Source organism: Alosa pseudoharengus, unplaced genomic scaffold (genome assembly GCF_046254945.1).
Source record: "Alosa pseudoharengus isolate Yale_2024_CS ecotype anadromous, Long Island Sound unplaced genomic scaffold, YU_APseudo_1.1 YU_APseudo_1.1_scf_22, whole genome shotgun sequence".
Taxonomy (NCBI): domain Eukaryota; kingdom Metazoa; phylum Chordata; class Actinopteri; order Clupeiformes; family Clupeidae; genus Alosa; species Alosa pseudoharengus.
Window position 1 is genome coordinate 6,534,790 of NW_027468680.1, and position 15,000 is coordinate 6,549,789.

At 45.0% G+C, this 15,000-nt stretch overlaps 2 protein-coding genes across 2 annotated transcripts; both read right to left on the reverse strand.

The window, feature by feature from the left end:
* Positions 1-1,018: 1,018 nt before the first annotated feature.
* LOC143139250 (glutathione-specific gamma-glutamylcyclotransferase 1-like) lies at positions 1,019-3,622 on the reverse strand. Its single transcript, XM_076299855.1, has 3 exons — positions 3,060-3,622; positions 2,845-2,880; positions 1,019-2,196 (listed from the first exon to the last, which is right to left on the reverse strand). The coding sequence occupies exons 1-3, from the start codon at positions 3,228-3,230 to the stop codon at positions 1,831-1,833; spliced, it is 573 nt and encodes a 190-aa protein (XP_076155970.1). The 5' UTR covers positions 3,231-3,622; the 3' UTR covers positions 1,019-1,830.
* Positions 3,623-5,483: 1,861 nt separating this feature from the next.
* dll4 (delta-like 4 (Drosophila)) lies at positions 5,484-14,897 on the reverse strand. Its single transcript, XM_076300371.1, has 11 exons — positions 14,444-14,897; positions 14,095-14,355; positions 13,616-13,670; positions 12,651-12,914; positions 11,771-11,831; positions 11,556-11,686; positions 9,274-9,440; positions 8,697-8,916; positions 7,710-8,415; positions 7,038-7,146; positions 5,484-6,905 (listed from the first exon to the last, which is right to left on the reverse strand). The coding sequence occupies exons 1-11, from the start codon at positions 14,492-14,494 to the stop codon at positions 6,900-6,902; spliced, it is 2,031 nt and encodes a 676-aa protein (XP_076156486.1). The 5' UTR covers positions 14,495-14,897; the 3' UTR covers positions 5,484-6,899.
* Positions 14,898-15,000: the final 103 nt, after the last annotated feature.

Here is a 15,000-nt window from a genome sequence, read left to right on the forward strand (position 1 = left end):
AATACCAGGAACCTGGACATAAATCAAACTGTTTAACTGACAGCGTAGACCAGCCTAAACCCCAATAAAAATGTTCTAGAATAAAACAAATACATACATTAAGACACTTACATTAATTATGATATATACTTAAATGAATATTTCAAAACTATTCTATAGGGCATTTTAAATTTTTAAATTGTGGACTTGCGGAGTGGTCCTGACAGATGAGACCCTGTTGTAACACGACACATGTCACGTTAGGTGCCATGGAGACCGGCCTCTGTTATGCAACCCTAGAGTTTATTTTGACGAGCCCATTGGGTGAGCGGCAAGGTCCAAGGAACAGCATGATCTTCTTGGGCCGAGCGCACAAAAGAGCGACAAGTAAAGTGATAGCTGCAGCACACCTGTTCACGACGACAACATTCTTGCAAGTGTGTCACGTTTTTAGACAACTCCAGACTGGAAAAACTAAGAGGACTCCTCCCAGCTGAGGTCTCGTGACTTGACTTGCAGAAGCCTTTTTCTGCCTACGTCTCCGCACTGGCTCCGTGTCACTGTGTGTAGGTGATAGTTTTCCAGTGGTAATATGACACCATAGGGTGAGGGTCATTGAGGCTGTTGTATGGAGTGTCTTGCAGGGAGTGGCTAGAAAGCTTTATGCTATGCTCGCCGCATTGGGCTGACTGGACAGTTATGCTCGCCTCTCAGCCACAAGACACAAGACAGGGCAGACTTCATTGCATACATTTTCTCTTAAACTGCAAATGCATTTTTTCAATTGTATGACTGCCCCTTTTCTATGTCTTGTGACGTGTTGCTGGTTATGAAACTATTCCTATGAAATCCAAATGTTATTTATTTACTTGTTTGTGTCCTTTTACAACAAAGGCACAGGGTACATAGCAGATCCAAAGAAACAGACATTCTGTCAGAAAGAGCTTACACAGTGCAGTATACATTAACAAGGGGTGGGGGGGGGGGGGGGGGGTACAACTGGTCCCTTCTTAAGGACCTGAAAACGATGCGTATTATCAGTCAGATCACTGGTGTTGATGCCTTGGTTTTGTCACTGATGCCATCACAGTCAGAGCATGCAGAACATGCATTGAACATACACAAAATTCTGTGTTCACATCACTGATCCCAAAGCTCTGGACATCATCCCAGAGCTGTGGTCGACTGTGGTCGATTCACATGAGGTTGCAATCACAAGCAGACCTATAACATCTGCCTCAAGCATAAGCCCAATAAAGCCCCTTTAAAGCCTTTGATTTAAATTCTCATAAAACAATATGGCATGTCACCCCAAGATCCATTCTCTCGCATCTACTCTCGCATTTAGACTTTGGCCTCTCTCATCTATGGTCCATGAGATCAGAGTATTGAATTTAACTAGACATACAGAACATGACCGATGAAATGGAGTTTCTGGACGATCCTTCAGCTCTGTGTAGTGGAGTGTTTTTACAGCTTCCCCAAACTTGCTGAGGCCTCTCACTCCTCCCCGCTGATTTGTCATGGCAACAACTATCTACACAGACACTTGTATACCTGTTTTTTGTGGACTTGGACTGAGATTTCAAAGCTCTTGACTGAGAAATGTGTCCATGTTGATGTCACCATGTTGATGTCGCCATGTCACTTTTTTTTAGCACCAGTGTATGGCGTGTGTGTGTGTGTGTGGCTCGATGGTGTTTTAAGCCTGCAACTGTGGACTTCAAGGCACATAACCCTTACCTTAACCCTTGCCTAACCCTAGTGCCATCCATGCAGTGCTGCCTGGAAGACGACATTGGGGGCTTAAAACACTATAAAACGTGTGTGTCTGAACATGCCAAAATCCTGTCACAGCACCAAGGCCAAGGCAGCCGCCTCGATGGAGAAGAGGTGCTCGTCCTCCACCTCTGGGCAGTAGAGCCTCATGAACTCTGTGAGGCGCAGGAGGTACTCGATGTTGTGCCCCGTCTGACCCCTGCAGCAGGCGATCTGGGCGGCGATCTCGCCGGGGCTGGCCGGCCCGAGGTAGATGGGGTTGTCGGAGGTGGCGATGTAGACCAAGGCCAGCAGAGCAGCTTCGCCCTCCTCCTGCGGTCGGAACTCCACCATCTTGGTGACGTAGCCGCCCAGCACCACCTCCCTGAGGTTCAGGTATTTGAGCGATTCCTGGACTTGTGCGCCGGTGACCTCGTAGGCCACACCCCACGTGCAGGCCTGCAGGGAAGAGAGGGTGGAAAATATTGTTTTCAAAGGGTGTAAAAACGTGATGTTTGTCTACCACTTGAGTACAGTACAAAAAAGCAGAGGCGCACTCAAGGGCTTGATTCTAATACAAATTTGTATTAGAATTAGAATTTCTCGGCTCTCAATACAAATTTGTATTAGAATTAGAATTTCTCGGCTCTCAATACAAATTTGTATTAGAATTAGAATTTCTCGGCTCTCAATACAAATTTGTATTAGAATCAAGCCCTTGAGTGCGCCTCTGCTTTCTTCTACTGTACTCAACCTTTGGAGTTCACGCAGCAGGCAAAACTTCACAAACTTAAGGCGCAGACGCCGATTCGCCATTGTCTACCACTTGACCCAGATACTGCAGCAGACCCGGAGTGGGAGTCTGCTTTCATTAAGACACACATTCAGTAAACAGAATGTTTACTGTGAACACTCTGTCCCTATACATCTACACAAACACTTCTACGAGGCACAGTCATCACTGACAAATGAAGGTTAATCTCTGTGCTGAACACAAGGCCCTTGGTGAACTTGCCTACCGACATGCAAGACTAACAATAATAATAGCCACACAATTAAGAGATTTTAGTTAGTCAATACAACAGGCAGGAGAGAACTTTTACTTACGTCATGATCCTCCACCAATGTCACTACTCTCCCAGGCTGAAAAGAGAACAGAAAAGGGCCTTATGAAACGTTTGCATCTCAAATCAGTTAATTTCACACTGGTCCATTTTTGCAATGTGACATGATTTTGATATTCTCTATGCAAAATACACTGAAACACGCCCAGGAACAGTGTTGGCTTGCACCTTCAGTAACCAAACTTTCTGTAAACTCACCATTTTATCATTGCCTCTATGAAAGTTGTCCCCGTGCCAAAAACGTCTCTTGTAGCCCCGAATATAACCAACTTTGCGTCTTTTGTACTTGAAGTCCGGTTTCCATACCAAGGAGCCGTAGCCGAATATCCAAAGATCTGGCAGCTCCTGCATCATGTCTTCGGGCCTCATTGTGTTCTGTTGAGTGACCAAAATCTCAAAGTTTCTCAGGTAACTCGTCGTAGCCTATGGTCCTTGGTAGTCTAGTCTTCGGTCTGTAAATATCAGTCCGCTTGCACTGCCTCCACCAATGAATGAGAGCCTTTAAACGATGCCTTGGCCCCCTTGAGGTTTCTGCATATCTGCAGAATTGGTTGCACTAATGTTTTTGCAGTTAACGGAAATTCCAGTCGTCTCTCTGATTCCGCTCTCTATCCATGCTGAATTTCGAGACTCCTTGTTAAATGCGTATCATTGGTCTGTACTGCGAAAAAAAAAAAAGCGCTATGAGAATACGAAATTTAGATGACTGAATTGCAACTGAATTCAGCTTAGAAACTATTTCAGCAATTTGTCTCTGTTCTCTCACACACTCTGCAGAACCTCACGTTGGTCTGCAGACACGTGTATTTGTTGTCATACTGTACGTTACTGACCAATGATATCATAGAGGAGGGTATCGTAAACATTGCCTATCCAATCACACACTTTTTCTAAAGATAGGCATCAGAACAGAACGATCCAACTCCCCCATCGCCTGTTTTGCTCTTGTACCTGGCATGGACGTCAGGACAGTCATTGCGCACATGGTACTTCGTGGATGTTACGCCAGCGCCTCTGTAAAAGATTACATTATTCAAATCAGAGACAGCTCACTAAGGTAGGCTAGTAAGTAACAGGAGGTCCACACTTTGTCACATCCGAAGGAACCGCCCTTTTAGATATATGACTGTTTGCCCTGACAGAGATTGTTTTGGACAGTGACGTGTGTATCACGCACCCTTCAACTGTACTGTCAGTGAGATGTTTTTTGGAAGTTTACAGCAAAGAGAAGATATGCATTTTGTATAGCATCATACTCAGTCATTTAATTTGTGCATGACACTTCAAGCGGCAGATCAGGATAAGCTATTAATAGTTTGGTTGTAGCCTATCCCCTGGTACAGTCAGTTAAGGCTCTTAACAGGTCTAAGACACGACAGCCCCATACATTCTTGCCTGGTAATAACGCTGTGTGTTAGCCCTGAGCATCTCATGCGTCTAATAACCACATGAGCGTATCTGCGTAAATAAGCTCTATTATCTTTTAAATTCAAGACCTAAAACGTTTGCAACGTCAAAGACAGTGATTTCCTTTTTGCGGCGTCCAAAACACTTAACGCATCTTCATAATTTAAGTGACTACTTTGGATGTTTTGTGAGCCTTGAGGAATTTTTTCTAAAAACACATTTTGCTCAGGCCCCACGCATGTGGATTGTATACTGCCCCCGTGTGCTAATTAGCGTAATTACAAACATCCCCTAAGGGCGAGGCCTGGGCTGTTTGCCATTGTAGGCCTACTGTAAAAGGGAGAGAGGTCATTCTTGGAAGTAGAGAGAGATCCTTTTAAAAATCAACCTGTTCCGTCTGTCTGCCACTATCCCTAAACACGATGTTATAGACAAGGAAACAGGATATCTTCACAGATTTGTAAAATGATTTCATTCACAAAAATCAACAGTCTTTCCATGCAGGCTGTATCTATCTGTAAGAAAAAGATAGTATGTCAAGCTGAGTAGAAATATTTGAATGTCGCAAACTCCCTGGTAAGCTAATCAGATTTCCCTTAGGCCTACAATTGTGTTATAAAGCATATCCTGAGACTCAGATGTTTTCCCTCTCTGTGCTGCCCAAACAATCACAGGCCTAATCACACTGAATCGGCATCTGTGCAATGCAGATAAAGGCCGTCATGGGGAGTCTGACATTATTGACACATTCTTGTTGTAGTATTATTCGTTTGTGATTATTTGTGAGAATTTCCTCTCGCAGCTGCCTCTCTCTCTCTCTCACACACACACACACACACACACACACGGCACAGGAGATGCGTGAGAAACTGTTGGCTGTCCTTGTGGAAGCAGGAAATGATGTCACAGAGTCGCAAACAGGATGCTGTTGTTACAAAACAATGAAGAAAAACAAGCGTGGAGGCCTGTGTTGAACGAGAGGAACAAATGGGGTTAACTGATGATGGGAAGCAAACAGCTTTTCTTTGCAGCTCTGATGTTGCCTGTTTGGTGATATTTATATTCTCTCTCTCGCCCTCTGTTTTCCTTTTCTCGTTCCCTGTTTTTCATCTCAGTTTTGGTAAATGGAGAATTCCTCTGCCTCTCCCACTGCCATCTAGTCAAGAAACACCACTCTGGTAAAATGACTCGCGTTTGAACTGGAGGTCATGTGGATTGGTTGTTGCACATTTTTAATGAATATATCACCTCACATTCCTCACATGGATGTAACAGTGCTGTCTAAAGACTGATTGTGGGCAACCGAACTTCACACTACCTAGACACATGTTGCCTCAGTTGCCAGTTATTACACGTCATTATTACAGCTGGTCAAATAAGACGGAGGTGATTTCTCCACCCACACTAGATGACACACTCATCGCAGTTCTTTCTTATCTAGACAAATGCTTATATATCTAGGTGTTGCACTTCGCACTCCACATTTAATGAAACCAACAAACGACAGTGTACCAGATTTGTTTTCATTGTTTTGAATAAACAATAACAACAACAAAAAAATAAATTTAACTTTTCTTGATGGTCAACAGTCACACAATACAGAATGTACAGGTTTCATAAATATACAGTATATACAAAATAAATTTAGAAAACATAAAAAGATCAGTGCTTCTTAGGATTTAAATAACTAGTGAAATACTAATCTTTAAAAAATAACATCAATTGTTCTGCAATTTCAACTATTTTTTAGGCTTCTTCGGTGTGATAGTCACTTGTTGGTCTTTGTCCCCTTGGGCATGAGTTGCATACAGTGTGATAAAAATTATGTTCTTTTGATCACCTCACCGCTGCAGACAACTGCCTCTGTATTCAACGGAGCTGTGGCCACAGTGAGCAAGGGTCTCAAACGAACAGGGCACTAATTTAGGTCTCCAACCCATTTTTAAGGCTCTGTGATTATTATGCATATAAACTTTGTTTTACAAAAAATCTGACATCAACAAAAAGGTACTCAGTACTAGTGTTACAAAGCTGATTTTGATAAGAAAGTCAAAGACTGTCCACAAGTGGGCTGTCTCCAATATTATTCTATATGCGTATGAATGTTGGTCTTGTAAAAATGTTCCCCTTTTCTCTTGCATAGCACCCAGTTATGGTTGGGAAATGGAAGAAGACGGTGGGTCTTGTAGGTCAGGCAGTTATGATTTTGATTACTGGATTGCCATATTACTAAATTAAAAAAAAAAAAAAAACTTTGAATGGAAATAATTAAATATTATTGGTCCATGATTACAAACGTATAGATTAGTCTTTTCCATCTCCTGGAGGGAGGGTGGGTGGGTGGGTGCTTGTGAAGTCTCCATGGTCCCCCCCACACCCTTGAGTGAAGGCAGAAATGCCAGAAGAGCCATCAGTCTCTCAGCTACAGTATGGGCACTCCGGTCGTTTCTGCTCTGAATCGAGTCAGTCCTGACGTGTTTACATTCAGACGTAGTCCTATTGCAGTCGCCTGAGCACAGGCCGTCTCCAGTTATCAAGTTTCCAAGAGCAGCAAGTCACACTTAAATAAAAAAAAAAACCATCTATATGTAAACAGTCCAGAAGATAGTCCTTCTTGATAATCTTGATATTTTATACCTGTGAAGAGAGCAGAGAACATATGACATTACTCAAAACGAAGAGTAAGGTTGCTTAATATTGACAATGACAACAGCACGAGTCCCCACGCAACCCCCCCCCCCCCCCCCCAAGGCAGAAGATGACGCTTACCTCCGTAGCGATGACGCACTCATTTCTCTCCTCAGTAATGACGAACACAGACTGGTACATGGAATCTCTTGAAGAACATATTGTTGATATTCTACATTCCGGCTTTTCTCTGCAAACCAACACAAATTCAACAGTCATTAGAATGGTGTGCCAAACCCCAAAGCTCACAACAGAGCTGAGGGGAAACCAAAGCATGTCTCAACAAATACTGTTCAGCGCTCACAGCTTTGTCTTCTTTCCCCCTCAAACAAAAACCAAACACTCTGGAGATATCTGGCCACAAAGCCACCGCTTGTGTGAAACCTAATCGGGGTTGGAGCGAGTGATTTTTTGAAGGGAATGTCAGTTTACGCGAGTCAGGCAAAATGTTTGTTCCAAAGTGCTGGGGCAAGCTAGCGTGAGAACAGGCCTGGGGGCGGTGTTCGCTCTAAAGCTTGATCTATTTTCATCAGTAACCAGATCAAAATATTCAAGCTGCCGCGCGCTCCCTCAGGACTTCACTCATTAAGTCAGCGAACCAATTAGCGTGCTTAACACCTGTCCCTATTCAAATCATCTGGCTCCTTATGACGCCTTCATCTGACTGGAACAGTTCCAGAGAAAGGAAATGAATGCTGAAGTCACAGCGTATGTGAGGCTCTGTGAGGAAAGCTGTAGATGATGTATTCTTACCTATATATTCTACCCAGTGGCTTTTTCTCTTCTAAACATTTCTCATTGTGATGCAGTTTGTCCTCTCTCGACAGCTCTTCCTTGTAGTCCATCTGGGACTTGTAGTCCTTGTGGTAGTTGATGTGTTTGTAGTTCAGCTTTTCGCTGGGACAGTCCACCTCCAGGCCCAGCTTCTGGTTGTTGTTTTTCAGCTGCATGGCGGAGATGAGGTTGTCCTTCTGAAAGTCGGACAGGTTGTTCTTGGTGGACGTGTCCAGGTGCTCGCGGGCCCTCTGCTTGTGGACGAAGCGCAGCACCACAAACACCATGCAGAGCAGCACCGTCATGGCAACCAGGCCCACCCCCAGGAGCACCGCGGCCCAGGGTGCGTGGTCGTCCGGCGTGGGCGTGGTGGTGGCGGGCGCGTACGCCGCCTCGCACTGCGGCCCGCTGAAGTGGGGTGGGCACACGCAGCCCACGCCTTTCCGGCAGGTTCCGCCGTTCAGGCATTGCCGCGTGGCGCAGACGTCGGTGCGGCGGTCGCAGTTGCGGCCCTGGAAGCCAGGCGGGCACATGCAGGTGTAGCCATTGATGCTGTCCTTGCAGGTGCTGCCGTTGGCGCAGGGGTTCTTGGCGCAGTCGTTGATGTTGACCTCGCAGTGGAGGCCACTAAAGCCCGACCGACAGATACACTTTCGCACGCTCCCCTCCATAGCGCAGTGTCCACCTGACAGGACAGACAACCAGAACATAATCATTAACCACATGGTTGTATAACCTCATAACACTTACTCTGAAAGTGGAAATAGCCACATAAGTGTTTGCGTGGGTGTGCAGGTGCCTGTTTGCCTGTCTCTGCATCCATTACCTAGTTTTCCCACTGACTGACGCCAGCAAGCTTTAGTTCCACACATGATCAGCTACAATATCCTTCGAGTTTTCAGTGTGTGTGTCCCCATGGTTATTTTAGTGTGTGTGTGTGTGTGTGTGTGTTGCAACATCACCTACCGTTGGCGCAGCGCAGGGATGTGCACTTGTCCACACGCTTCTCACAGTTGAGCCCCGTGTAGCCGGCGGGACACTCGCACACGTAGCTCCGGCCGTCGTCCTTATCGTGGCACCGGCCCAGGTGGAAGCAGGGCGATTCTGCACAGGTCAGCACCCGAGTCTGACAGTGGTCACCCTCGTACCCTTTTGGACACTCACACTTGTACCCGCTCTCAAGGTCCTGAGAGGGCAAGAGAGGGAACGAGAGAGAGAGAGAAACGGAGGGGAGAGAGGAAAAAAAAAGGTTCTCAGTGTTTTATTTTAATGCCTCTGGACCGAGTCCAAGAAATTCCCCCTACTGTCGTGTTTATCTCTACGCTGCTTATCCTGCTTACGCGCACACATCCTCTCGCTACGATCCATACACATTCATTTACAAGCTCTATCAATGTGGGTCGACAGGCGGACCAAAAGGTCTGCCCTGTTTGCTCGGCGCTGGCAGCCCTGGCGAGAGCAGGGCCTGTGAGAAAGGAAGCAGGGGTGGGCCGAGGGAGCGCCGTGCCGCTGCGGCGAAGCGGTGGGAAACGTCGAGACTCACCGTGCACAGGCCTCCGTTCAGACAGGGGCGGCTGTCGCACTCCTTCACCTCCCGCTCGCAGTTGACGCCGGTGAAGCCGGGGTGGCAGGTGCACGTGTAGCTGCCCTGGCCCGTGTTCATGCATGTCCCGTTCCGGCAGGGTTTGTGGTGGGTGCAGTAGTTCAGATCTAGAGAGGGAAAAGGTCACAAAAACAACGCCTGTTTATGCCTCTTCACAGTCCATTGACTCTCAGTGTCTGCGGAGCTGCATGCGGGAGTTAAGGTGCCACCTTGACCCTGGACTGGACTGCACAATTGGTCAGGCTCATCCACTTATACACAATCCTGGCACTAGCTTTAATCATGCATATCTATTGAACTAAGTGCCATAGAGCACAGCAAGTGGAGTTTACTCACTTACTTGCTCTTTGACTCACTGATGAACAGTAATGAATGTGGAGTTATCTCCATCAAGTATCCACCTTATTTGTGAAACTCCACTTCCATCCGATTTTCATCTTCTTTCCATTCTGTTCACATTATAACTTAATATTAGCTTATATGTCTTCCGAAATGTTGACAATTCTGCACTATATACATATAAAATATAAGTTAACTTTTATATGGCTTAGGATGCGTCAGGCACTGTCTTCCATCACATTAAAATCAATGCAACGAAGCCGGAAATAGAAAACTGGATGTCTGAATATTGAAGTGTCACGGCGACGCCCATTGTTGAATGAAAACAAGCAATTGTCATAAAGGAGGCTCTAACTATTATTTAAAATTCTTCAATTAATGTGAACTACACAAAAATAAATTGATAGCAGCTTTAAACAATTAATGTACGTAAGGTGCTCAGTTACCCAAAGATTGTAGTAACTGTACTTCTACTAGGCCTACCAGGCCCATGTGTTTTTATCTAGTTACCATGTTTAATTAAAGGCTTTTTCATATATTTTTCGAAACAGAGTGCCTTTGTTACTTTGCTTTTTTTTTACAGAAGAACTTTGTTGCCTGTATACTAGCTACATTCTGGGTGGCCTACAGCAGCCTACAGTAGAGCTAAATGAACTCATGGCTGAAGTCAGAACTTAGCTTCAGCATGATATGTTATACAGACCTGCTCTCTTCCTGTGAGCCCCTATTAATCATGAAGCTAGTCTATGGTTGCAGTGTTCTATAACCCCTTCTCCGACTGATCACTGTCCCTCTACCTTTTAATATGTTTGCTTACCTCTCCTCCTTTAAGTTCAACCTGATGTTGATATAAAGTACTTGCAATGTCTGTACAGGTGGAACAACTAGATTTGTGTGTTTTTTTTTGCACAATTGGCACCACTCGCCTCTACCCAGCACAACTTCTACATGCGCTAATGGGCGGATTATGAACTTTCGGGCCCCTGGGCCCAGATGTATTAAGGGCCCCCCACTAATTGTAATATATGTGGGAGGGGGTGTTTAGGGGTCCTCCCCCAGACATTTTTTAATTTGTTTGATGTAATTTCCTGTATTCTGGTGCATTTTGGGGATGGCCAATACTAAATTCAATCAGATTCATAGCCTACATCCTGATTTGTTGATATTGAGGCAATGATTCCATGCAAAGGCTTGGGCTTCAGGGCCACCTGACCCCTTGGGCCCCTGGGCCTGGGCCCGGTAGGCCCGTGCAGTAATCCATCCCTGCATGCGCTTCATTTATCCTTTTTGATGCCTTCACAGAATTTTGGCTGAGCCAATGTGAATGGGTTGGGGGGCCTGATAAGAGTTGTTATTGGGCCAACCCAGTGTCAGCATAGAAAATGAATCAGTTGGCCCCATCCTGACTCCTAACAAATGACTGACACATCTGATATAAGATGACAACAGCAGCCAAAGTTGCTTGTTTACTTTTATTTATCAAATGATCTCTGACCCAACACTAAATCTTCCTTATAAGAAGATGAGTAACAGTAGGCTACTACCACTAATGGACTAAAGGGCTCAAGTAACCTATGCTACCATTGAGCCATTAGTGCCAATGTGCCATAGTAAGCCATTATGCCTTCTAGCAGTTATTCGCTTTTTTATCATGTTATCCAGGTGGTTATCGCATGCTGCACTTTTATGGTGCCTCCAGTATTGCTGTGTGTGTGTGCTTATCATTGTCATTTGGTTTAACTCGGCTAGACAGCACAGTTTTAAATGGATGGCTACAATGCGGCCCCTTCCATTAGGAGGACGATTTATCTTCTTGACTTTTGCTACAGACAATGGGCAAAGCGGGATTGACCAGCGATGTCATTCAGGGATATTGCACTTACCTTGATCACAAAGAAGGCCGCCCCAGCCCTCGTCGCAGGTGCACTGCCAGGGCTGTTGACAGGTGCCGTGCTTACAGGCGGGGTGTCTCTTACACTCGTCACAGAAGATGCCCTGCCAGCCTTCCCTGCAGCTACAAAAGCAAACAAAGACCTTTAGTTATTATGAAAACAAACACCGGTTACACCTGTACTTGGGTCGAGAGCGCTGTACTTACTCACACTCTCCGGGTTTCGAGCAGTTTCCATTTGATTTGCTGCATCCTTCGAGGCAAATCGCTGAAACAAACAGACAAAAAACATACGTTAACTTGTTTTCCACGGTATAGGCTTAATTAAAATGTCCTTTAATATAACAAATATCTGGGTTGCTTGGTTTTAAACAGAATGTTTTAGCAAGAACGTGTGACTGCTTTTGGTCTTGCAGGATAATATGAGGTTCAAATCACGGAGAAACTGTCGTTTCTGTAATGTGCCTCTTCAAGCACTGCCTTAATTTGCCTCTCCTATTTTACGTTTCTAGGTTGTATGTGACATTGATTTCACATGGTTACAAGCCTCGTGTTTAACGGCTGGTTAGATTCGAGCAGATGCTTGCTCTTAAAAGCGGACAGCTGCCCCATTGTTGCTGGTGGGCTGTCCGAACCGTGTTTGCAGCTGCTGCGCTCCGCTTCAACAATAGAGACCGCAATTTAGTGGCGCGTGGCGGATGATAATGCCGCGATTAACCCGGCGCGTGCTGCTCTCCTAGGAGAGCGCGGGTCGGATTAAGCTCTCTGAACTGGCGCGAGCTGGGGAGGGAGAGAGCGAGAGTGCGCCTCGGAGGACCACTTCATGATTGCAAAACTGCCTAGATTTTAGTAACGACAACGCTGAGAAACACATCGAGGATTTGTAATGCAACCATGATAAGCGGGAATTTGCAGTGGATTGCAGGTGGATTTTCATGTTTGAATCAAGCTCTGTGGAAGACTCATAAATCCGGCCTGGGTGCCCAAAAGACTCATCTGTTCCTAACCACACATGATAATATTCTATATAATGAAGCAAACCCATGTTATTGGAGGCCAAACACACATAGCCTCTCCTGTTGCTTACGTTCTTCGCAGTATTGTCCATTCCAGCCAGGGAGACAGGATCTTTTCCCGTCAGGGTCGCAGGTGTAGTGGCCAAAACGGTCGTCCCTGGGATTGCATTTTTGGGAACAACTTTGGCCGTAGTAATTTTCATTGCAGATGAACCGGTAAGAATACCTTAGCTCCGTCTGCTTCCACGTCAGATGATCCCGAGACCACTCAGCACCTACTTCCAACTTTCTCTGGGTGGCAAAAAAGCTAATCAATAACTCGGGGTTCGATGTATCTGTACAGAGAAAGAGATAAAAAAAAAATACACAAAACACATGTTTAACCATAAACACAACTGAAAAAAAATATTCTAAATGTGTAGCCTACACTGTAAATGCTCGTACATTGTAAAATGTAAATGAATTTCATTGGTTTTATATGGGTTTCCCTTAAATAACCAATCAAGATTCATTGGTTTATGTTTTAAGGAGAGTCTAGAGCGCAGTGTACCGCTATTTAAATTTCCTCTTCCTTTGTGTGAGCAAAACATTTTCGACCCTATCACCCCCCCTCTCCAAAGGTCGGAACAGAAAAAGGTGTAAAGTACAGGAAAAGGCCGTCAGTAGATTTTGGCGAGGTTTAGATATTCTCACCAAAGACTTGCTCACTTTCCCACGCCAAAAATAAACCGGAGGAAGCGCGATTGTGTGGAGCGAGAGGATGAAATAAGTGCCTTGTTGCACGTAATTCCAACAATGGATGTGAGAGGGTGCGGAGAGGGGGGTGCGCTTGGGTGGGGGGGGGTGGGGGGGGCGAGCCTACCCCGCATAAAAAACAACAACAAAATCAACCGTGACAAAAATTAGTAAGACGTGATTTCGTTCAAAATGCAATAACTGCTTTATAAACGTTTTAAACACATTTTTCAATTTATGTACAATAATAAAATCAGTGTCTCCCCCTGGCGGAGATAGAACGCACACATCCTTTACTCACCTAATAATTCCTGTGTTGGTGCATACCAGGCTTCGATGATTAAAGAAAAGGATCCCTACGAATAAAATGTGCGTGCATTTGATTAGATACTTAAAAAATGTAGGTAGGCCTACTACAAAGACAGTTAGAAACCCATCATAGATTCGCCTACACAGATTACAAAACACATAACAGAATGTCGCGTAAGTAAATATATATCATTTCACATTTCACAAAAACAAAAGTTTTGCAAAACAGTTATGTAAAGAAGCAGTAGTCTTAAAATGAATGTAAGCTAATACAACACATAGGCTAATACAACAGAGGTAAGCTAACAGCTGAACAGCAGGGTGCAAGTGGGCAAATTTAGATAAGCAGGTGTTTCACCCTATCAGGCTACCTGGCAGCCGAGAGCACCAGAAGCGCTGCATCACCAAAACGCTTAGTTTAAAGTTAAAAAACAAATTAGCTATTGATAACTACATTAATTCCAGTCTTACCGGCCAACTAAAGTCGATAGGCAATCGAATTGGTTTATTGACCCCGCCGTTCTTCATGACGCTGAACGACTTGGTCCCTAAGACAGGCGTGATATTACTGCCGAAGATGCATTCACCAGGGGTCACCACCGTTTGGTAGTTCTTCAGGCACACTCGGAAAAAGGTTCGACACTCGGGACCACATGCCTCACCATTGGACAGCAATCTGTAATCGTTCTTAAACTCATGAAGACCAAGCTCGAATACACCGGATCCGTAAGCCTGCGGGAGCGCAACAAACACATCAGTCAAACTCTTTCGTGAACGCACCATCACTGATGGAAGACATCGGGCAGATGAATAGGCTTACCTGAGTCGTTATCATTAAGCTAAGTACAAGAATTTTGTACCAAAGTGCCATCCTTTAGCACTCTTCAATAGCAGCAGCACGTTTCCCTTGCGATGCAACCTTTCCTCCTGGTGCGCTCCTATTCCAAAGGGTAACGGTAAATGTGGAAAAGTTAAATAAATATTAATCCTTCTTCAAGCCCACTGCAGAGAGCTCCGGTGGTATCTATCCAAAAGATTCGCAGGTGTCGTAAAGGTGTCGTTGATTATCCAAGCATCAAGGTTAAACAAATAACAGTAACGTCAATATCCACAGTTTAGCCATCTTCAATGCGGTTGTCGCCTCTGTGCATCCCACTGAAATGGTTATATCTCTTGACGGAGTGCTGGCTCGGCTGCTGAAGTTCAGTTAAAATGACGCGCAAACGTGTGCTGTCAGTCAGTCAGTGATGCAAATGGAGGTGCTGCTACAGGGATTACTGTTTCTTCTGTAGGGTGGGTAGGGCTCCCTCTGTTTATATACTTGAGAGTTCTTATTACGTACCCTGTCACTGCCAATCATCAAACCCCGCCCCTTTT